The sequence below is a fragment of the Ptychodera flava genome, chromosome 12, assembly GCF_041260155.1.
Source record: "Ptychodera flava strain L36383 chromosome 12, AS_Pfla_20210202, whole genome shotgun sequence".
Lineage (NCBI taxonomy): Eukaryota > Metazoa > Hemichordata > Enteropneusta > Ptychoderidae > Ptychodera > Ptychodera flava.
In genome coordinates, this window is record NC_091939.1 from 15,597,367 (window position 1) to 15,622,867 (window position 25,501).

The 25,501-nt window shown below is 39.7% G+C and overlaps 1 protein-coding gene across 2 annotated transcripts in view; it reads right to left on the bottom strand.

Annotated features, from left to right (window-relative positions):
• Positions 1 to 16,521: 16,521 nt before the first annotated feature.
• The window catches only part of LOC139145147 (mediator of RNA polymerase II transcription subunit 13-like), a 70,892-nt gene continuing 61,912 nt past the window's right edge, over positions 16,522 to 25,501 (bottom strand). For both annotated transcript variants that reach the window (XM_070716122.1, XM_070716121.1), the window contains exons 25-33: positions 25,152 to 25,393; positions 24,461 to 24,652; positions 23,814 to 24,040; positions 23,024 to 23,166; positions 22,302 to 22,466; positions 21,452 to 21,843; positions 20,881 to 21,025; positions 20,192 to 20,295; positions 16,522 to 19,952 (exon numbers count right to left, since the gene is read on the bottom strand). In XM_070716122.1, coding sequence (XP_070572223.1) covers positions 20,252 to 20,295; positions 20,881 to 21,025; positions 21,452 to 21,843; positions 22,302 to 22,466; positions 23,024 to 23,166; positions 23,814 to 24,040; positions 24,461 to 24,652; positions 25,152 to 25,393 — 1,550 coding nt within the window. In that variant the 3' untranslated portion in view covers positions 16,522 to 19,952; positions 20,192 to 20,251. The remainder of the gene's footprint in view (positions 19,953 to 20,191; positions 20,296 to 20,880; positions 21,026 to 21,451; positions 21,844 to 22,301; positions 22,467 to 23,023; positions 23,167 to 23,813; positions 24,041 to 24,460; positions 24,653 to 25,151; positions 25,394 to 25,501) is intronic.

Sequence of the window (25,501 nt, forward strand, 5' to 3'; positions counted from 1 at the left end):
ACACCCCCTCGAAGAAAACAGGGCGGAACAGCATCGTGCAGACCGCTGTGTTTACACCTCAAGGTTTGAAATATTTTTGAAAATATGAACATACAGTACGTAGACCTCAAGCTGAGGATAAATTCTTGCGTATAACTGCTTACAACTGAGCCGTAATTCAATACGAAGAAGGATGTTTCAGAGAGGTGGGGAAAGAAATGTGGGAAAACGGTGATCGATCACCTATGGTTCGAGGTACGAACGGCGGATATCTCGCCCCGGGTCGTGCCTGACAGGCTGTGGTGCGTGTCCCGGGGGACATGAAACACTCCCCGAACACAAGAAAACAAACGAACGCTGCTCGGAGATAATGTTGTACGCCGGCACTTCGTGTCGATATGACTAGATTTGCGTAAGCTCGACAAGCCGTATCTATGGAAACACAGTTCCGACCTTCAGTCCTCAAAAAGGTTATCTTACTTAGATGAATAAAAACTGGACTTGCGATTCAACAAGCATTCTGTCGACCTCACACACTGTTCGGCCTAATGCATAAGTAATGCCGAAAACAAAAGTATAGGTGGTCATTTTTTTATTCGTGCAAGTATTTCTGCTTTCTATCGACGTGGCAGAGAAACAGTAAAATAAATTCGGGGGTTATTTTTTGAAAACGCGAAATATATACATGATAGATAGATAGATAGATAGATAGATAGATAGATAGATAGACAGACAGATATAAATATATATTTATGTATGGGCATACATGATGTATGCTGAAATACAGAATATTCACCCTCACAAACACGAATAGGATGCATTTTGTACAATGTGCAAGTTTAATTGTTGACAAATCGATTTTAGAGCTAATATTCAAGTGGTCTTCAAAACCATGGGAACATATAATTCAGACAATCGGTGTTGACAGCTGGAACGCGATGCATTTCGCTATTGTTTTGCGTTTAGATTATGGAACAGGAGAGAGAGAGAGAGAGAGAGAGAGAGAGAGAGAGAGAGAGAGAGAGAGAGAGAGAGAGAGAGAGAGAGAGAGAGAGAGAGAGAGAGAGAGAGAGAGGGGGGGGGAGGGAGAGAGAGGGCACTTTCTCTGGAAAGAAATTCACCAAAGACAGGACGGGATGATGAGAAAGCGAGGTGAGATTGATAGGTGTTGATGCAGATCTTGATACTAACAAGTAGGCACGATGCGATGGACAAAGCGATTTGTGAGAAATTCAAAACACACACAATGATGAAAATATTTTGACTAACCATGGAGCAATAGTTCTTAACACCTTTAGATGTGCGATTTCCGCTAGTGATTGTGGGTCGATTAAAACTCTCAAAATAACCTACAAAATGCTAGGATTTCTTTGAGTTGTCAACGTCATGAACGGCAATCGTCGTGATGCAGACGCAGTGTCATGTAACAGGTTTTGTAATCGACCTGGTTTAACTCGACGTTAATGAAGCCCATGGATAGCAAGGCTGACGCCAACTTCATTCGGCACATTTTGTAAGATTCATGTTTGTTTGCTATTAAGGTAGAACGCGCCTCGGGGACTGATAGTCGGACTCTCAAATTTCTACAATTCTTTTCTGATCTACAACTTGTGGGGGCTCATTTTAAAGTTCTTGGAGAAAGAAATACTTTCACCGTCTTAGATTTTCAAAAATCCAAAATTTAATCCCCCCCCCCCCCCGCACAATAGAGTTAATACAGGAATGACGGCCATTTTGAATTTCAAATGTCGCAAAATGTAGGGTAATTTGTTTCTTCAGTTCCAAACCTTACACGGTGACTACCAATTTTTATGTTGTTTTGGTAAGAGAATGGTTGAAATTTTCATTCAGGAAAGTTTGAGCAAAAGTTTAAGTTTTCACTTTTGAGGCGCACAGTAACTTACATTCGTCCAAAACATATTCACCGTTTGTTAACCAGCAAAAGGAATGTTTTGCTGAAAATACAGAGAACCTAAAACTAAGGGGAAACAATGATTTTCAACGTCGGATAGGGAGTTTCGGAAGTATCAAAGCTCAGGGAAATATTTTCTACCTTCTGATAGCCCGGATGTACAATCGAAAGCATTTTAACTGACAAGGAAGAAATGACAAGGCACCCAACAGATTTTCATGTGATCTAGAATTTCCTTCTTTTTCCGCGTAGTAAAGGTGTTTTGAATAAAAAAATTAATAGAAAAGGAAATTTCACGGGGAGTATATATATATATATATATATATATATATATATATATATATATATATATATATATTATTTTGAAGTATGCAGATGTCCTCGTAGGAAATTACATTGCTCGATGCTAAGCAGAGATTTATAAATAATAACACAAATTTACTTCAAGTACAAAGTAATAATATCTGTTTCTTAAAGGGATACTGTCGTCGGAACTGTGCTCAAAGGTCGTATGGGACCCATACGACTAATATAAAAACTTTATCCAAGGTACGATGGTGATTGATGAAAGTTAAAACATGTCTGTCATAATTTACATCGTATAATTTAAATGTTGCAGCTATGATGATGAGATGCATTTAGATATAGCAACATTGTTTGTAAACAACAAACTCGCACAGGCGCAGTTCCGACGACGGTTTCCCTTTAAGTTTCATGCATCCTGCAATCGTTAGACAGAGAAGACTTCCTCTGTCTGATGATTGCAGGATGCATGAAACTTAATTAACAGATATTATTACTTTGTACTTGAAGTAATTTTGTTATATATATAAATATATATATATATATATATATATATATATATATATATGTATATATGTATATATATATATATATATATATATATATATATATATATATATATATATATATATATATATGTATGTATGTATGTATGTATGTATGTATGTATGTATTTTAAGTAAATACCCCTGTAAAGGATGGCACAACATTTTACAGAATAAACAGTGTAGTGAGTGGTGCCTGTGGTGTGTACCGGTTGGTCTATATACTCCAGCATGTTGTGACACGTGAAAATAGTCAATGTCGATCAAAAACGGGTAATATTTGCTTGGGCAGGCGTACAACATGCAACTGTCGAAGATGCTGACCACATGTTGACAAGGACGTCTGCGGTTCAACACAGTCTCATATCATATTGAGTGATTGCGGACAGGGATAGGTAGACGGAAACAAAAGACAGTGACAGACATACAAAAAGCTGGAAGAGAAGGGAAGGGAGGGGAGGGAGGAAGAGAGGGAGGGAGTTGGGTTCCATACGTCATTTCGCATTGAGGGGATGGGGGTTTTGCTATACGGAAGTTACTCCAGCAACACTGTACCGCGTTTTGTTACCAGTGGACTAGGCTCAGATGCTTTGCGATTCACCAGTCACATTACAACAGTTTATTGACCTCTTTTCTCAATGACGGCGGAAGCATCGATGACAGATGGAAGCCACGGAGGCCAACTCCGCGCAAGGCAAACATTGACGACAAATCGATATTGCATCATCTGAATGCACCAACGGGAAATGGTTTATGTTACATTTTGTGCGTAATATCATGACTGGATTTCTTGAGGGGTGTTTATGTTCAGTTTAGTTTGCGTAAATATGTTTTTTCCAAATTTCTCGATACATTCTGGTCTTATTCTTCCAGTCAAGCTGTGAAGGCTCGAATTCAAGGAGAGAAAATGAAACATAACTGCTTGAAACTAACATAACATATAGGGCACGATGAATGAACATGGTTTTCTTAATAGATCAATGGAGACAAATGGAGTCTGTTTGTTTGTTTGTTAATTGTCTTCTATTGACCATAAGGGTGTTATTTTTAGTCCAAATTTCGCAAACTTTAACCCCCAGAACATTTTGATCGCATTTGTAACTAGCCAACTTGAATCAAATATTCCGTGCCGAAGTCCGTGAATGGTCACGTGCTGAAACCCTAGCCCTCGTAATTTGCAACAAAATTTACGTCCAAGTTTAGACTTTACGTTCAAGTTCAAACGGAACGCTTCAAACTTTTCAACACAAAGGATTTTATGACCCTGTAGAGTTTCATGATCGCGGTTTTTTTTTGCACAGAATGTCTATAAGTCAATATTTCATGACAGCGAAAACTCTACCTTCCGTCGATGGCTCTTATGTCTTGTCAGTATTTCTCAGCAGGGGGTCAAAGAACGGATTCCCGTCAAATCTTGCAGATTCGTGTCGTCTTAACAATTACATCCCGGGAAAGATACGAGAATTATGCGTCTTACTTAGCAGGGGGCAAATTGTTTTCATAGATACCAACTGTTGGCTGGGGGGTAATAAACTAATAATTTTATGTGTGATATAATCTTTCTTGAAAGGGAGAACACTTTTAAAAGAATGTTACTTATAAGTTTGAGTGAAATTATCAGAGTACTACAAGTCTACGCTGTCCAGGCGGAGCACTTCATGATTTAAAAGTCGCCAGCGGGTGACAGAAGATCCCGTACGCCACACGCTCTGATCTGATTCAATCGGTGACGGCCTACTTAAACCCGAATCAGAACTTCAAACTGATATATTCAAAAAGGGTGCCCCCTCGAGTCTGTGATCCACTGTATAGCAGTGGTCAAAACCAACCATGTTGTCGCCGAGGATGACCCTTTTGAGCTTTGGAGAGCAACATTTGCGTATTTTATCACGGAATTTAAATATATTTTGGGCAATATTAATGGTCTCTGTATCACATTTGATAAGTGTATTTCCGAAGCAAAGCCCCTGCCCGATTCTTGAAGTAAACTCGATTACTGTCAGAAAAGACTGCTTGTTCATTATCAGTAAAACAAACTTTTGCTGTCGAAATTTTGATAGGGTTAAAACAGAATTACATCAATTAAAACTTCTCTCTTAACAAATCACCTCATTCAATTCTACTCGGAGTGTAAAATACTTAATAGAAGTCATAGTTCTCATTGGAAATGTCTTTATCGATTTTTCTGGTTTGGAACCGGCTACCCTTCGTTGAAAAATATGACTAGGCGCGTGTATATTTTCAAAAATTTATTTTGACTTACGTGAAATTTTGTCCTCGTACCGCGGCCAAGGCCGAGATGTTTGCTAGTCGCCAAGCGTTTTACTTCAATTGACTCTTAGCCGTACTTTGCAGGTTGTTTGTTTTTATTTTGGTCAGATTCCCTCAACAACTGCATCAAAATCACTCATCGTATATTCTCAAAAGGTGACCCTTATATGTGTTTTTGACGGAATGACTACAAGCGGTACCTCTATAGACGCCTTACGCAATTTTCATATTTTAAGAGTCTATTTTTCAAAACCCTAGTGTTTGTACGGCAATGCGTGAGAAAGTTTATAGAGCTAGTTTTCTTGCAACCGCTAGCTCCTTCAACGCCTAATTGTTCAGGGCATCTCTTGGCTGCTTGAGAGGCAAGCGGTGCACTTATTAAGCTTGCGTCAACGCGACACTGCCATGCAAAGCTGCCGGCGGTCGACCGTAGTGATGAAGACCACGTTAGGATTCATATTAACCGCAGACAAATTCCGTACATCGAGGGAGACCAGACAACCGCCCACCATGCAGAGCTCCTTCGCGTGGGAGCTGTTTGAGAATAACCCCCTCGCCTGCTTCACGGTCAGCTGGCACGGTGGCACGTAGCGATAAGTGGACAAGACAATTTATCATTACATCAAAAATACAAATGAAAAAGAAGTAAAAAAAATCACGAACTTCTAACATTAACGCGACGGATTCGGAAGGTTAAAAATACCAAGAATCTAATTCAAAAGCGAGAATAACAAACATCAAGCATTCCCTATTTAATATGTACAGTTGACAGAAAAAGTTGAAATTCTCAAGAGAATATATAACAGACAGCAACTTTACATACACAAACGTAAGCACACTCGACTCATACACAATTTGTCTGTGAGTGTGTGACATTATTTACTAAAGAGAGACTAAGTGATTTAGCTTACCCCCACTTTTACAAAAACAAATGCCATGTTTCACTTCTTGATTCAAAGAAGACAATTTTGAGTCCTCTCGAAGTAATGAAATTTCTGATCCATCGATAGCTATAGTTTAGTATCGTGTGTGCGTTTACTAGAATCTGCGTTGTCCAAACATGCTTCAGGTTCAATGTCAGATAACGCATTAAAGAGTCACGTTTCTCCCTGAGTGCGAAATAAACGTTCAAGGTCAGATTTACAATTAGCGGAGGGGAGGGGGGGGGGGGGTAATACAACTGATGGAGATATGCATATAATTCAGTCACTGTGTCCACAAGGACGATACTGCTCATTTAGTTCGATAAGCCAACGTTACTGTGCATATTGCGTGTGTGACATAGAATGCAATTACAGCCCCTTTCAGGTCAAGAGGAACAGACCGCGTGTCGGGAATTCTTTTCGTCGAAACCGACCGATCGATAATAAGCCGTATTTTTTGCGGAAACGCTTATGGAAATCACATTTTGCTATGTAAGAGGACTTGAGGAGATTAAGCAGCGGATGGTCACTACAGTTAGCGTGGAAGGCTTTCGAAACTAAAGTGAGATATAGACATCCAAGGCCACCACCCGATATCTTATAGATTCACTTTCCTCTCTATTGTCTGCCTCGAAATATACTCGTAGAAGCATAGCCCGCCATCTGTTCTGCTGTCCTAAAACCCGACACCAAAATTTGTTAGGGAGCGTTCAATTATTATAGCTGGGGTGGGCCGAAATGGGGGGGGGGCTCAACTGATTTTGAAAATGCCGGCCCACTCCGGTCGTAATGGTCCCTCAATTTGTCTGCAAACCGTTTGTCTCACATATTGCTCTCCTCTGTCGTATCATTTCCGCTGTTGAGTTGTTAAATTAACATGTTTTATGAATGAAAACAGTCATCGCTCAACCGCGGACCCATGCCTTTTTTCGGGCAGAATTCTTATCACCAAAAATAAAAGGACATAGCACACTACTATTCTCTACTGTTGTTAAATGAGTTTTGTTTTCGGGCTTACATTTTCCAAAGGGTCCGGGTGGGAAAGCGTGCTTTCCCCTTTTTCGAAATATATTATCGATTGCTCAAAGTCATCATGTGGAAATTCGAGGGTGGATTATAGGCTGCATGTCGATGTATATCTGCTACAAGCCTACGGTTAACTTCGTTTGGAGACCTAAATTTGACTATGTTTTTGGGTCACCATCGGTCAGTGGGTCAAAACTGTTCGAACTCTTCTTGTTTCGTTCGTTTTATAGTCTTCCGTGACTGGCATGTTTGCGTGGCTTTACGATGTTTTCGCGTGCTATAACTTGGCACGGCCCGCACGACAGGACGTCTGTCAACCCTTGGTCAGCGATGTGTGTACTTGAAGTGAAGTTTGTAAACACCACCATGTAACATCAACAACACGTTGATATGATCTCTTGGGATGGTGAAATCATCCTATCTTTTCTTCTCCAGGAAATATTTATTCCGGTTGTTTCTCTCTCTCTCTCTCTCTCTCTCTCTCTCTCTCTCTCTCTCTCTCTCTCTCTCTCTCTCTCTCTCTCTCTCTCTCTCTCTCTCTCTCTCTCTCTCTCTCTCTCTCTCTCGTGTCTAAAGAAATGTTAATTCGCATCAAATCGAGAATGTGTGTCTTTTGAGTTTCAAAGATTTTCACATGTAAAGATAGAACCCCGTGCGAAGCAAAAGCATATTATTGGACAGAGCTGGCATTTTATCAGAGCCAGGGCAAATTCTTAAGGATCCGTGTAAACATGTTATTATTGATAGACGAAAGCAAAATTTAAAGTTCATGGATTTTAGATGCCCTTAGTTCACAGGGGTCAGTAGATTCTGCACCAAAGCAAGTCTGATTTGTTGAGGCAGAGCCACGTAATTTTTGGGCATCTGTCATCACAGCACCAACTTCCTTGAAAACAAGGTCGTGACGTGAACTACTGCACTGAATTCACACTCAGTCCGGGATAACTGTCCGGGAGCTTCATGTATCAGTTTGGAGAGGAAGATGAATACGATATTAGAAAAGCTTAAAAGTAAATCATTGCGGTAACTTGAGTTGTGTTCAAGTATCAGACCTGACATCAAAATATTCGGGCATGTCGTAGACTCTTCACAGCGTTTCAATAATGACGATTTCCGACAGCGCCCTCAGGGACAACCAGTTTGATTACCTTGCTTTGCTATAGCTCATAGAGGCCGCTGTTGAACAGTACCGTACACAAGGGAATTGTTATCTCTGTACTCGATTTTTCATTTCAGTTGAAGCCAGATATTGAAAATAATATTTTGCAGGCGATAATTTTAGCAAACTGAAACTACGTATACTTGCACATTTCTATGATGCACAGATATATAAAACATTTTTCGGACATTAATATTCTCGGTACTAGAACAACATTTCTTCTCTATATCAAAATGCATACCCATGATTTGATCGCAGAAAATAACTTTAATCGAGTTATTCCGAGAGTGTGCAAGAAGCAGGCAGAGTGTTGCTAAACTGCATAAATTGGTGCCTCTTTTAGAGGGATTCAATTCATTGCGAGATATTGAGAAAGAGTTGGTGATGAGGGTCATGCAAAAACCTTTAAGGCGCGTGAGTTCTATCTCTTTGGAAACCATTGACATAAAAATTTATCGAATTTCTTTCAACCGTTCTTTAAATCCTTGGTTGAATCTTTTGCTTTATCGGCCAAAACAATAGTCATGATCATCTAAAAACAAGACCAGTTTACGAACCATTTTACGTTCTACTGTTTGCCCAATGATATAAGGCCACGCACAAAAACAAACTAAACAAACAACAACAGCAACAGATGTTTTGTACTCTCGTGAATCACCATCCTTCAACATACCTGTATGTAATATAGGGTAACGAAAGTACAGAAGTGTTGTGAAGAGTCCGCTGGAATAGTCTGCCAATTGAGCTCCGGATCGTCAAGGAATTTGTTTTATTTAAGAAATCTTTGAAAACTTTTATTTTTCGCGACTGCTACTGCTTATACTAGACTGTGTGATTTTTAAAGTGTATGGTTTTAGTCTTTTATACCAGTTCACATTTTTTTCTTATGATCTTAAATTTAATTTTTTTTTATTTAATTTCTTTCTGAATCGTTTTAATCTGATTGTTACACTTTCATTTTACTATTTTAATTTATATTTTTAATTTTTACTGTACTGTACAGACCGCTGAGACAGTTTTGTGTAGTGGTCTTTAAACAATAAATTATTATTATTATTATTATATAGACTGGGAGATCCGTCGCTCGAGGGCGCTGTCACGAGCAACGGATTTGAGGTTTAATCCAACGTCAACCATCGGTGCTGTAAGCAATGATGCAGACTCCATGAATATGTTCATAAAGCTGTATCGAGGGAGATTTTTAATAATAGTGAATTTTTAGCCCAAATGAAATCAAACTTTACGTTGCTTATTATCTAGGGTGGATGCGCAATCACAAACTAAGGGACGATTCAGAATTTACTTCCGGGGGGTGGAGGATTTTCAGGGGGGGGGCACCCATTTTTCCCAAGAAAATTTAGGGGGGGGGCAGACAAAAATACCACAATCTTTTAGGGGGGGCCAAGGAAAAAAACCATCAATTCAATATTTGCCCAGAATTTCTGATCTCTACAAAAGAGAGCCATAGTTAAACTCCTTTAGCTGCCAAATTCGGTAATATTCACAGTGGTTTTGTTTTATGCATCTACTGCAGTATCTTGTTCTCCTCCCTGAAGCGTCATGAAATGTCCAGTATTTAGCATGTCAACACAAACCATACAGTGAACAGTCAGGGTTGTTTTTGTCGAAAAGAGATCTCGGATCAAGTCCAGACTAGAATTCATTTATCAACAATAACAATGGTCATTTATGTTCACACTGGTATGTTGCTAAATACAGCATTGGGTGTTCTATGTAGTGATAGAATAACAAACAAATGCTGATACACAGAGATGAACATTGAACAAATGCTAAAAATTACAGCAAATGTCTTTTTAAGGTTGGGTTTACCTTGTAGCTTGTAAAGCAGTTGAAAGTTGTATGATAAAGAAGTGTTAATTTATGCAAATGTATGCAAATCACCCGATTTCTTGGCTTCTTTTGCCTCCCAATTTTAAAATTTCGAAACAATTTTACTGCACTCCGGCTGGGTCAAATTTTCTGAAATTTCACATTATGTTTTTACATGCTATATAACACAACGACTATCAATTGGTTTTGTTTGGCAATAAAGCTCTTACATTTTTAATAAGAGGCATTTTGAATAAGAGGCATTTTAATTTTGCTGATCATGATTTTAATCAATTATTAGTGTGTCAGTCTTTAAACCCCTACAATTTTAAAATGAGGATGGATAATGCCAAATAAAATAGTTGTTTTTTCTACATATACTCTCCTTTCAAGTGAAATATTACATTTCAGAAAATACTGTCTAGTTTTTGACTTAAATATTAATTTTTATCATTAATACCAAAATTGAGGTTTTTTACCCCAAATATACACCCACTTCATCCTTTGAGTAAACTACTGCTACCATACTAAACTTTAGAGTCTCTGCTTGTTGAAAATATATGGTATGAGGGGGTTTCCTTGTCATCTTTGATGAGAAATATTGCTTTAAAAAAAACTGTATTGGCAACATGCAGCATCACCTTAATTCAAAACAAAACAACTTGCTACTCTGCCACTTCTTAAAGTAACATAGTCACGTTGGTTCTCTGGGATTTTGTCAGTGTCAGTGTCTGTGTCACTATCATATTCAGAACCAACACCATCATCATCACTCTCAATGACTCCATTGACAGAGGTTTCCAATTCAGAGTCACTGCTATCTGACTCTGACTCATCTGTGACATAAGTTGTTACAATATCTTTCCCTGACAGTTTTCTTAAATTGAATGAAGGTTGTGCATGTATATGTGCGGTTATAATTTGAACTTTTTCGGCTTTCAATTTTTTTTTTGTTTTGGTAATTTATGTTTATCAAGGTATTTTTTTAATTCTTTTACGTTTAAATTTTGAAGGTTCCCACTCAAGAGCAACTTTAACCAGTCATAGATCTCGTATTTTTATCCTCTCTTCTTTTCTGCTCCTTATTTCTATGTTTCATTCTCATCAATTTTACCCTTTCTAAATTTTTTAAATGTTCTACATAACTTTTTACGGTGCTTACATCTACTATAAACTTTTTTGAAAATAAATTTATGGCCATCTCATCTTCAAGTTGCTTTTCAGCGAATAGTTTTTTAATGTTTAAAATAAAAATATTATGTATTACTGTTGAAAATATATGGTGATAAATTTACAAAAGGGTTGATTTTCCAATAATCCTGTATGGGCATCCAGAAGATCATGTGGCACTGCATCAATGCTATGGTGTCGGATTGTTGAAATATTGTGTACACAAGAAATTTGCTGTAGTCCAAGAAGTGATCCCAGTGTGTATGAGGCTAGGAGAAATGTGGATAGGCTTACACATTGTGTATTGATGCTAATACTTTTGTGTCCCATTCATTCTGATATGTATAATCAAAGATTTCACAGTGGCGGCTGGCAGAAAAGGCAAAAAAACAAATTAACATGTATTGTTTCGTGTCATCTGAAAACATGTGCATCATGACTATTTTAAATTAAAGTTTGTTAAAAAAATTTGAAATATGAATGCTCTGTCAATTTTGAAAAATACTGCTGACAAAATGTGAACTTTGACTTACACAGGGTAATCTGCATTTTAATATGAACATTGGATTGTGAATGGAATGAGCAGAATAACATGTGAATTCATGTTTTGGATAAGGTGTTTTGTTCAAGAAATGTTCTAAAATATTCCTCAGCAATTGTTGCTTTCAGTGGCAGCTACTTGGTCTTATGACAACCAAATTAGAAAAAAAGAGAAAATTAAAAATAAGTTGGCTTTCACCAATTTTAATTCCTAATGTTTAAAACTTTCACCGTGAGTCTGCAAATATTCAGCATCATCAAATGAAAATGTATGCTGAACGTGTGCATGTACATGTACATCTCACTTTCCAGAAATATCTGGATATCTGCAAATGATGTACCATTAAACTTCAAGATATATATCACTTGCCAATTATCTGCTCCTCTGATTTTCTGTTCACTATTTCTAACTGACATCTTCGCTTGTCTTTGTGTGCATCATATTTATCAGTGAGACATAACGAAAAAAGTATTCATATTTAGTAATTAACTTTTCTTCAGAAATTTACAACCAGATATGTTTATTGCTACCCTTTCCAAAGTGTGCCACTTGCAGTCCCTGCAAATCATTCTTTTTATAGTCACATAACCCTGAAATGATTTGTTATATCATCGATTATATGTCCACTACAGTTCCTGCAACTTGTTAGACTGGATATGTCTGTAATGTATAAGCATGCATGTATATATTAGGGGGGGGCCATGGAAAAAAAACAGGAAAGATGAGGGGGGCCATAGATTTTTTCTATAATTTACTAGGGGGGGGGGCGTGGAAAAAAATCACCCAAAAAATAGAAAATCCTCCACCCTCCCCCTAGAAGTAAATTCTGAATCGTCCCTAACGGTACAGTTTCATAATATGCCGAATGTTTACAACTTGGTGCCTTACAAGTTCGCAAGTATATATGTCAACTGCAAAACCTGATAGAATACTGTGAAGACACTAGCTCTGCGTGGCAGGGCCTAGAGTTACCGGATGGGCTTCTATAGTCTTACAGCCGTGGCCCTGCCACGCAGAGCTATGAAGACACGAGCTGCTTCCCGTCCACAGGCGCTCCTTAGTTGGGTAGTCTGCTAAGTGGATCGATTTTCGGATCGATCTATTGATCCCGTAGTCGATATGCCCGCCACTGCAACCTAAATACTCACAAGGTGTGCAACACAGTCACTCAAAAAACACACCACCCGATTTGTAAACTGGCCGTGCGCTCGCACAAAAACACTCAGAACTACACTCCCATATACCTAGTTGGATCACAAATTTAACCATCTTCTCAAAAATCACGCCGATGAATGTGTTACTCGCGTCATCTTGAAGAAATCGGCCGTGTTTTGAGACCAAGCGCAGTGAAATGTGGCCTGCAGAATGATTCTACCATATGATGTAATTTTTTCCACTACTGATTGGCTAATCAACGGCCAAAACAAAGGTCATGGCAAAACGTCACTGGTGTAGTATAGTTGAACCAATCAGCAGTGGAAAAAATGACGTCATATGGTAGAATCGTTCTGCAGGCCGCATTTCACTGCGCTTGGTCACAAAACACGGCCGATTTCTTCAAGATGACGCGAGTAACACATTCATCGGCGTGATTTTTGAGGAGATGGTTAAATTTGTGATCCAACTAGGTATATGGGAGTGTAGTTCTGAATGTTTTGTGCGAGCGCACGGCCAGTTTACAAATCGGGTGGTGTGTTTTTTGAGTGACTGTGTTGCACACCTTGTGAGTATTTAGGTTGCAGTGGCGGGCATATCGACTACGGGATCAATAGATCGATCCGAAAATCGATCCACTTAGCAGACTACCCAACTAAGGAGCGCCTGTGTTCCCGTCATCTTTGCTTTGTCCCTTATATGCTATTTTGGGGAGCAGTTCAAGGGCGGTCGAAATAAGGGCAAACAACAACAACAGCAGCAACAACAAGCTGTGTCTCTACATTCTCTTATTAGACTGAATTAGGCCTACAGCTCGTGTATGAGTGGTAGCGCCAAACCGTGGTGGCGCAATACATCACTGCTTTAGCCTGAAAGGAGACGGTTGGACATGTAAATTGATGGCATGTTGGGGTGTATTGTGGCCTGATGAAGGTAGTAGGTTACGAAAATGTTGTAAAGATAAGCACATTGGAATGTGTGTAAATCAAATTTTAACTCTAAAGGTTAGCCAGAGTTCAGATCAGAAAATGCATTGAACATCACATATCCCTCTGTAGGCCCTACAGGTAAACGTAATCATTGTTGCATAGTTTCCACTGGCAGACGAAGCACAGCACAGACAGAAGCAGCCCAATTTGCAAAATTCCACTTGAAGACTAAAACATGCTCGGTCTGTAAATATGACTCCCGGTGCATTTTTAAAATAAAGATACGGGAAAAAACGCATACTTTAGTGGGGTTAAAAGGATACAAGGTATGAAATGGAAGGGGTTTTGAAAAGTCGATAATGACGATATACCATCAGAGCCAACGACTGGCCCATTCGTCCGTGCGTTTTGTGGTGCCTTTCCTAGACATGAACGCGGGTACAAAACAGAATTCAGCGTCATTTCTGTCCCTTCAGCATAGCTTTGCATCTTCTCCTCACTGTCATAAAACATCCATTGAATTTAAGAAGGCCATCAGCAGGGCACAGTGATTCTTGTGGCAAAGGTAGTATGTATCTCGGGGACAGTGTTTTTTGAATACTGAAATATTCACAGTAATTTTCTGGTCTGTTGCTTGTGTGGATTCATTAGAAGCATGTGAAGGCTGTTTTGTGAACATGGAAACCCCCTCCCCCCAAATAATAGCCCCGACAGGGGATGGTGTATTTATAATTTTCCGTGTAAGGATTGAGCAAAAGTTTAAAAACCATCGGTTTCGGGGCGTGTATTAGAGAGGTTAAGATTGCATCCGTAGCGAGAACGTGGCTACGTACGCGTTCCGTACGCGTAACGTTCTGCACAGATTCGGATTATTGACTGGCCCCGTCGCTTTGCTTTCCACGGCAGCAGTAACTGGGTAGCCGAGCAAGATTCACATATCCGTGTTAACCTAACGATCTACGTAACAGCCTATCACTAATGCGACATTCTGGTAAAGTTTATACATTCAATTCGCTCTGATTTTATATGCCCAGAGACTTGAAGCAAGTCCAGATTAACAAGTGTTCGTGCCGACTCACACATCCGACTCATACAGTCGCATTGTCTAAAGGATTCTGCTCTGATATCAGGTTGATAGAAAACAGAGATAAAAACTTGAAAATACTGAAATTTTGCTTAGTGTTAGAAAAACCGTGTAAAGCCATGGAGGTAAAACAAATGACAATGTTAATTTCAGTCCAGACTGAATGTTATCGGCACGTGCAGTGTAACGACGTCTGCCGCGTGTGTGTCGTCGTCTGCGAGTGCACTGCAGGAGGTGCTTTTTCAATTTTTGTTACCTAAAATATCTCAAAATCAGACGGCGATCGATACAACCAAGAGCAACAATACAAAACGTAAGGAATGTGAGTTTTGAATATCAAGTCTATGGCGAAGCGAGCGTGAAAATCGCTCTCGGAAAAGGTGTACGGGAAAAGTGGCAGTTTCACGTAGAAAACGACTGCCAAACGACAAGAGAACGTGTGACATCATCAGAACATGATGAGAGCGCGCAGAAAGTGATGACGTATCCGTTCCCGTATGAAATCTTAACCTCTCTATTACATGGAAGAGCCCTATAAGGTGCCAGAATGTAAAAGATTAGCCCTGCAGAATTTGTAGCATGTGTAATAACTTGGAAATCATCCACACTACAGCCCTATGCTGTTTTTGTCCCAGTTCTTTGCCCTCCACGCCTGATAAATATATATATATATATATATATATATATATATATATATATATATATATATATATATATATATATATATATATATATATATATATATATATATATATATATATATATATATAATATATATCCTGTTCTAGATCTGGGAAGGTCATTCAACATCTCCATAAAAGAGCACTCAGAACACTGAGAAAAATCATGCCTTCCCTCAACACACTGCTGTGCCACACACTATCCGTTCAGGCCTGTACAAAATCAACACAAAGACAAGCCAGTGAAAAATCATCAGCATGCTTGTTTGTATGGGTCATAGAGGGTCAAAACTGATTGAGATGGGTTACTGTGTAATGTGCTGAACTGGGCTGAACTCGATTGACATGATAAAAGTTGCAGTCTAACCTGGCAGCAGATGGGTTACATGCACAGTTGCTGCATTACTGGAGAGACAGTACAGTAAGTGACAATTCTTTCATGTCTTTACAGCAAGAGCCCTTCACAAAGGTACCTCCCATCGCGGTGTGGAGTTCCACTCTGTGTCATCCCTCCGAGGCAGATACTTGATCTATAAAATATTCACACTGTTCTTCTGGTCTACAGTTTTTGTGGACACAATTACAAAATTGTTGAGTACGGAGTTTTCACTCGTCCTAAATCTATAACATTTCAAAATTTCATGTTTCCCTATAATCGTGTTGACACCTAGGGGGGTGAGACATAACACTTGCATAGAATGGTGTACAGGTATGTGTTGCCCGACAGGCTCACTTTTGATCAAAGAAATTCCTAAACATGGGTCAACTTCTTCTGAAAAAACCCTAAACACAGATCATGAATATAGGTAATGTGCCCATGCTCCAGGCAAACCTTCATATGCAAACAGACAACAGTAAAATTTCCCCAATTAACAGTAGGTCTGGGTTTTTTTAAATATGTTATGGGTAGGTTTCTCAACTTGCTCACCCCCATATTACAATTTTGGGCGTACAAACAACCACAATCCTGGCAATCCTTTCATGCATGGGCTGTTAAACAAATCATCAACACCATTCCAACACGAATACACTTTTTTTTTATTAACAGGAATAACTTATTTTTATTCTACAAATTGTGTGAAAAAGTATAAATTATCATAGAATTTCATTGTCTTCTTTCACAATTTGAACAATATTCCGATAGCATCGACTACATACAAATATATATATAGACCCGAAAAAAGACACCTTTTTGTTTGCTCCACCTTGCAAGTCACCTTTTTTTATTTGCAAGAATGCATGAAAATTACAAAAAGATTTCACTATATAGATTTTTCAGCTCAGCCATTCCTGGGCTTCTTGTGAAGTGGGCTTTTTCTCTCTTGGATTTCCCATATTTTTTTGAAGAAATCACAGTGAAGGGGGAACGAGATTGCTGAGACGTTACGTTACGTTTCAGACAAATCCAAAGAAAGGGAAAAAAGTACCCAGGACTCAAGTGTTACGAGTTACCATGGTAAATATGTACACGGACAGGATAAACATTTTTTTTATATATATATTATTATGACACTGTAGAATTTACCTTTGAAAAGAGGCAAATGATAAAACTGAACTGAAAAAATAACGCAAAGACATGCAATTCTGTTTTATATGATCATAGGAGTATTTAAAGTCCCTTTTTATAAAGATCTGCACTTTGTAAAACTTAGGCTATGTTGAAGTCCCCCCTCACATTGAACTCTTGACCTTGTCACCTTTGACCTTAACAACCTTGAGAGAGGTCTTCCTTGCGAATCGGACACGAAATACATACACTTTGAATGTAGAAGTAGAAAAAAGGCAGGTTTTGTAGCCCTGCTCGAACAACGCAACAAAATACTGTCATCTTTGATATATCGTCATAGTATTTTTAAAAGTCTTTACAAATATTAAGCATGATTTCTCTCTTTTGTATAGAATTTCTGTAAGAAAAATCTCTTCATTTCTCTTTTTTTCCGGACAGAGGTTGTATCCAATATTTGCAAGGATTCAGTGCTCTCACTGTTACTTGCTGTGTGCATACAGGCTTCAGTAGAATTTACATACAGCAAACTATGGGACTTCCCTATACTTGGAATGGTTGGGTCCAAACCATGATAGCCATTACAAAGCAATGGTTGATACCATTTGGGGGTGTGAAAGGCATGGACAGGGATTACAGTGTGGGTGGATACGTTGGCTGGTAGCTGGAGGAAGCTGTATTTTTTTTCTCTTTGCCCACAATAATATGGGACATATGTACTTCTGCATATCATCGATTTGTAGTGTTTTACCTCAAGACTTTTGACTGTGTGATTTCCCGGAGAGTAACAGAGGGATTGCTGTCGGACAATTCCTTTTAAAAAATACTGACATCTTGGACAATCCCGGTTTCCTAACTCCAGATACAAGCATTTTCTTTACTGTGGGACATTGTGCTGTTGGCCAGTCCAGACAAAAGTTACAAAAGCACGCTGGAACTTTGAAGGACAGAGAGATGGAGAGAACTTGGGGTTCTTCAACTCTGCTCCCCTCCTTCTGCGCCCCCTCCCCCCCCCCCTCCCCATTTCCATTTCATCATAAAAAGTAAACTACATCTTTTCTGTTTCTTCATATAAAGATCACACGACATTGATAGCCCTGATAAAAAATAAGTTATTAACGTAAACATCAAGAAAATAATGTCATACATCACTTTATAGACATATGTACAGACGAAAACCGAAAAAAAAGGAAAATTTCTTAGTCTCTGCCACTTTTGAGAATAATTCTTTCTATTTCTCTCTGTACAAAGCATCGCTGTCTGATACCCTTTTACGGTAACCAGAAGCAACAAATATTTTAAAACTGTGGCCACTTTAAAAAAAGGTCACAGGTCAACTCTCATATGTTTTTTTTTAATATTTTATGCAGCTGATTTGAAATATTATGTATACAACGTCTTGTGTCTTCAAGAACTGTCGGCACTCAGAAAGTAGCCCTTCAAATTGCATCAGATCCAGGCTAGGAAAATACTCTGAATGTATTTTGCACACAGTGGATTGCGAACTTAACATCGGTTGGCATTCCCAAGCTCTTGGACTTTTTATAATTCTACCAGAAAAAAAAATAAACTTCCTATTTCAGGTTCCTTTTTTTTTGTAATTTTCCTTGGTTTATACAGCATTTATAAAGGTCACATTATTTCAACTGAGAAGAAACCTGGTGTTTTTGTTTTGTTTTTTTATTACATCCATTTCTGAGATGCTATATATTTCTGCAAAGCATTGACAGAGTTTGGTTTCACCGTTTTGTCCAAGTGGAATTTTCCAAAATCCGCTGTTATAGAACAGTCCTGTGTAAATCCCTCCAATCCTCGGCAATGGCAATGTCATATAGCCCAGCTGTGAAGACACATTCACCCAGCGTTAGTTCATGCCGCTTTGACAGGATCCCATTCCATAAAACAGATCCGGGACTTTTGATTTTCACAGGTACATGTATTTCCTTGTTGATGCTGAGGCAGCTTCACGTCTTTGCTTTCACACTTTGTTGCATTTGTTCAGTTAATTTCTTTGCAGCAGTAACTTGTCCACACAGAGGAGAGGCTCACTCTCTTGGCTGCACCACTTCTGCCTCCTTCTCAAGGAAACATGTTCAGAGCAGAAAGTTCCATCAGCTGTCGTTGTCCCGACAGAATTTGACGAGATTGTACACTTAGTGCTGAGTCATCCAGATAAACACACATCCTTGGTCTGTCCCATGAACATGCGATGGGGTCACTTTTTTTGTCGAATGGACATTCACAGCTCTGCCATTCTGAGAGCATGGATCCGAGTTGTTCAACAGACTTGGCAAGTACCATCCCGGTGCAAATCACAGTAAAATAAGCTGTTTTGTTGTCCGTTCAGATTGGAGAAATTTGTGCCTTTTTTTGTTGTTCAAAGCACTGACGCACAGGCAAGAAATGTGAAAAGCCAATGATCGCAGGCCTCACAGTATCGTATGAAGCTGGTGGATTTATGGATCCCAACGGCGTAAAAGCAGCGTTGTCCAGGTATGTGTGGCTGAGTGTCACTTTTTTCACACAGATCAGAACAGCAGATGTATATTCATCTGCAGATCAGAGACATGATGAAAGATGCAGTAGGTACCGCAAGTGATCCGTTCATTACATTATACGATCAAACCAGATTCATGCACAAAGCCTATGTTTTGTATTCCAAGGTCTTGTCACCGTGAGACTCGTTTGAACTGCACACAGCAGCGTAATTCGCACAGTTTTCCCAATGTACTGATTGTATAGTCACGTATGTATATTGCAGGCTGCATGGAAAGTCGTATTGCAGGGGTAACCGTTGTATCATAGGGATCAAAGCAGTGCAGCCACTGTATTGTAGAGTTGCATAAGAACAACAAAATGAACGGGTAGACACGATCGTCTGTCTTTGGTTGAAGGGTCGGCCGTTAGCCATGACAGTGCATTGTAATTCTCCAGCACATACCTGAAACAGAAATTGGCAGAAATAAAAGAAAAAGGAGAAATATTATTTACAATTTCTACATGGTGATATTTTAGAAAGTAACATTGTTAGGATCGTCAAGTACTGATTTGCGACAACCTTGTTCTGTTGTCACAATGCTACCATATTTGGTGTTTCATACTGTGCAAAAGTCAGACCTTTCCCATATTTGGCAAAGCAGTACGACCATATTTGGGTACAATGACCATATTTGGACTCACCTGAGTACATCTGTTGTAAAATTAGAATCTAGTGGATGAGTATGTCTGTGCTGCATGATGTCATCGGACTGATGTACTGATGGAGTATGGACGTGTAAGGCAGACTGAAAAATGGACGTACAAGAAAACAAAATTAAAATTCTTCCTTCACACCTTTGATGTTGACATGGATGCATAACATGTACCTATAGCTTGTAATATACCAGTGACAAATTTCACTACACTGCTACACAGTTTACCTCATTGCAAAGCTTCTCAGAACTGTGAATAAAACATTGAGAAATGCACGCTTTGAACCCTTGTTGATCTCCCCTCACCCCACAGATTGATTTTTCTGCAATTACTGCAAAGTGATAGAGGATTCTTGGCAAACAGAGCTACATGTACGACAAATAATGACCACAAACTGTGTTGTGTTGAAGAATATTCACAAAGGGGTCTGGCTACTTTTGGACACGGTGCTGTACTTCATAATGTGCTGATTTCATCAATCGTACAACATGGTTCGGTCAACACGCTAAAACCTGACAAACAACAATGGCAATGCCTCCGAGGAAGGTCAAGGTGTGATGCCCTTAATGGAAGACAATGGCTCTGTCTTCTATTGTGTCATCAAAATGTTCAAATCCATGGGGCAATTTGAGCTGAGGAATGCCGCAGAAAAAAACTCTTTCCAGTGTGTCACTTACTTTGAGGAAGACAGGGCAGGAGTTCTCTGCTTGTGGACTGGACGCCCAAAACCAGCTGGGAAGAGGACCAGGTTGAAGCGGTGGACACATAGAAACCTAGAGCAAGGGGCTGCTGTAGTATGAACACCTCTTCGTTTTCAGTTCCCTGTGGAGACAATTGAGAAAATTTGTGTATTAATTTTGAATCCCTGATTCTGGATTTGCAGAGTATGACAAACGCTACAGCAGTATTTTGGAGTAAACTTAGTATGAGTACTAACCACATCTTCCAACTTGTGGTAACTGCAGCAACATTTCAGAAGTTCTCTATACAGGAACTCTAGTGCCTTGTTGCATGGCATAGCAATGGACAATTTTGGAGCTCTATCAGAACGCAAATGTGCTACGTTCTGCTGAATCACCAGGTAAGTGATTACGTAGCACTCGATGAGAAGTACATGAGCATTCTCTCCCCTGGTAACGAGTCAGTGTTTCAAGATTTGAATACTCAGACAATATTTATTAATATGCTTTCAGTACATGAATATAATGCATCGCTCTTTGAGCGTTAGATGGCGTGGTAGAAGCATACCTTTGTAGTACCATCCCCTCCTGATTGCATACCGCCCCCAGTGTTGTTCGGAGAGCCAGGTCTTCCTTCCACTCCACCAAGCTGGGACGGATCGGGATCTGTCGGGGACGGGGAAGCTGGCAAGATATCAAGGAAGTGGGAGAGATCGGTGTCGTTGAGATCCTCGTTGAGCTCGTCACTGCCGATGAACATCAGCTCGTCAGTTATGCCATCACCGCCTCCTGGGATCAGATCGCCCGGATCCGAGGGAAAGACGGACGATGCCACCTGCGTTGTGGCACTTGTCGGGAAAACCTGGATGTGTGTGCAGGTGGCATCGCCTGGTGAGTGGAGCATGGTGAGGTTCTGCTGCGAGAAGGCGCTTCGTCCTGTCCTGTCTGTTGACACGGAATCTGAGGAAGAGTATTGAGAATGCTCCTTTGAATACATAATTTCACCTCTCTGTTTGTGAGTGGGTCTGCTGTCTAGATTTGTTGACCACTCTTCTCAACATAGGATAAAACTTGCCAAATGATACTATGCATGTAAAAACCATATTTGCCACAAATAAATATCTACAAAATCATGCAAAAATACAGAAACATATTCCCCTACTCTCATAACGACAAGGGCATCGATACTGCATCGTTCACAAGAACCATTAGTGAAAGATAAATTAATGCAACGGTGTCATAACGCAACCACTGATCTCAAAGGAAAACTTTGCTGTTCCCTTTATCCTCTTTTTGATGAGAAAAAACTGAAGTTACAATTCGGAAACCACAAGCTTACAATCCACATTCCTATAATGATATCACTGGAGAAATGAAACACGGAGAATGCCACAGAAACAATGAGAAAGAGAACTTACCAGCCATTATTCTGACTTGGGGGTCTGGTTCCATGGAGACAAGGCAAGCGCTGAGAATGCAGGGATAGTCGTTGGTGTTGCCAGTGAAATTACAAGTCTTGCACACGTCCCTGAGATGCCTGCTGCGAGCCAGTAAACTCTTTCTGTTCAGCATATGACTCCAATCTAAACAGTCAAGGAAAACAGAGAGATGAAAAACTGATGATGTTGTATGTAAGGACAGAGAGGGGCATGTTTGCGTATGAAACATCGGAGAGGGAGCAGTCCATGGAATAGGGCAGGACAAATGTGTACTACATCAGTGTATGACAAACATTTCTGCATTTGAGCAGTTCATGCCTCGAAATTGATAATCTTAAAAACTTTTGCTCAAACTTTCCTCAAGGAAACTTTCAACCATTCTCTTTCAAAATCATGAATAAAATTTGGGGGTCACAATGTAAATATTGGTACTATGGAAATAACTACCAAAAATTTACTGATATTATAAATTCAAGATGGCTGCCATCCCTGTGTTAACACTAAGAGGAAAAATAAAATACTCGATTTTCAGAAAAATAAGACAGTAACAACTTAAGTTCCTCCATGAGCTTCAAAATGAGCCACCACAACTGGTATATTAAAACAGCATTGTACAAATTTGAAAGTCTGAATATATCTGTCCCTGAGGTTGATTCCACCTTCAGAAGAGAAATGACAGGTTGATAGCTGTCAACACTCACCTTTGAGTTCTCCATGACCAAGTCTTCCAAGGCGTCCAATGATAAGCCTCCATGGTAAAGCGGCATTCATTGAGACACTGAGGATGAAGTCCCACAGTCTCTGTATCGCATACCGCCTGACTGACACTTTCTTCCGCCTTTTGCTGCAAAAAAAGGCAAAATATTCAGCACTATGACTGTGTGAAAGACAGAGTGACAAAGTATTCAAAATCAGCCATGCCTATTTACATATGCAAGCAAAGCTGCATTTATCTCTTCCAAGAGAGCTGTGTTCTCTCTGTGACTATGGCATGTAATGCTCAAAAGTGTGGCAGAACAGTACTTATTTATGCACAGTGTTACTAAATACATTTTCAGTTTACATATCCAGAGTTGATGAGTAATTTATCAAAGCAGAATATCCATGTACATCAGGAATATACATGATAAAGACTATGGTGCATGATATAGATTAGGAAGGCCTTCGTGGGATATAATCTGATGTTGACTTTGAGCAATCCAAATTTGATGCAATTTACTGCAAAATTTGAGGGGTTTGAAACTGGATAAGTAAACACTTTCACTGTTTTATGGTGATGCAGCAACAGGCTGATGTTTTGTGAAATGACGAGCTATACCAACACCTAGGTAACACAGAGATTTTTCCAGCCTGATTCCATTCAACTGTTTACACTCTCAGTCAGGTGGAACACTAGGCCATACCATAATTCTACACAACATTCAGGGGAAATTTGTGTCATTTTACGATAAGCGTCCTCACTCTATCAATCTCATCCAAGTTTTAACTCACCTGTTTGGAATATCAATGTTGATGATACAATTCTCCATCATTTCCCCTCTCTGGTCGGTGCACGTTGCCAGCAGCCATCTTTGATCATGAGACAAGCAATAACCAACGAACAGCTCCCCGCACTGCTGCACCGCGTCACCGAACGTCTCTGTCAGTTCCGTCTGCTTGTCCTTCATCGGTGCCAGGATGTATGGCGGCGTGTAGAGTTTGAACGGTAAGTCTTGAGCCTGGGAGTTGAAAAGGGGCATAGCAGAGTAAGACGTCAGAGTCAAGGTGGATTCTCAGTTTCTTCTTGACACATTTAAAGTCTGTTGAAATCACCTTGCATATTTGTTTGTTTTGTGGCAAACAAAATCATAGAATCAACACAGAACTATCAACAACTCCATACATGGTAATGTTTTCTATACAGGGTCCACACACTCAAAGTTCAAAGTTCATCCTGAAATTCTGCATTACAAGGACCTGGGCACCCGGATGCATGCCGAGTAGTGCTTCTTTATGCCATAGATTTCTGCTATCGGAGGTGGTGGGATTCGACACTGGGCTATTTCTACCTCACTCGCTGTTACTGGGGGAAAATGTCAAGGATATTTTGCAATACAAAAATTTTGTTCTGAAGTCCATCAGGATAATTTTTCCCTTACCTCTTTGCTCTTGAGGATTTTGTCAAGGTCGGCTGCAGTCCCAAAGCCAGTCAGTGATTTAGTTGACACGGTGGACACCATGTACTTTCTACATTGAGCAAAGACTGAGAAGGCCAGGGCCTTGGTCTGATCCAGGTTTCTTGATCCTTCCTCTGTTCTTGCACACTGCATGACTTGCTGCAGTGGGACCACCTATGGAAATAGAGGATGTGAGTCACATGTTATTACCCAGCCAATCACCACTTATCAACTCTAAAGACCTATCTACTCTACAGGAGGGGTGGCAAATATGACTTTAGTGATTCACATTAAGTAGGTCAGTGAAAATTTTGTGTGCTGAACTTTGCTTTCCATTCAGTGTTAGCTATTTTCCAATGTTTTGTTGAAATGACCGAAAAAGTCAATGTGAACACCAAAGTCGATTAATCAAGAGGCTGCAGCTGTATATTCCACTTTATACCTTCTAATCCCACCAAAATGAATCACATCTCTTCATCAGAGCTTAATTTTGCTGTGGAACACATGCACAAACAGCCGTTGAGTACATTTGCATTAGCAGCAATACGTAACTTGGAAATACTATAGCTCTGTCTTTTTTCTGTAATCTTCCAACAATCAGCCTCAGCTGCAGCAATGAATCTATAGTTCCTTGAAAGTTCAAAGTTCAAAGTTCAGTATGACGTGTACTGACCTGCACACTGATGGTTTTCCGGAGGTTCTCAGGAAGCGTGGGAAGCATTTCCGCAAAGCACCGCAGCAAACCAACGGTCCAGACTGACTGAGACCCGTCCTCGTTTTCCTTGCCGTAGGAGAAAGGGTCCACCAGATACACAACCAGAAAGGGTGGAAACTTGTTGTCATCTTCATTGTCCACCACTGCCCTCTTGCAACCGTCTCGGTTTTCTGATGGTCCGTCGTGTCCATCTCCGTGTCCTGAAAAGTTGAAAGTCAGAGGAAAAGGTCACTTCATATTTGTGCGCATCAGTGCACCAGGTCATCAATTGCATGTCACATACTAGTAGCTTGTCCATGCACTAAAGT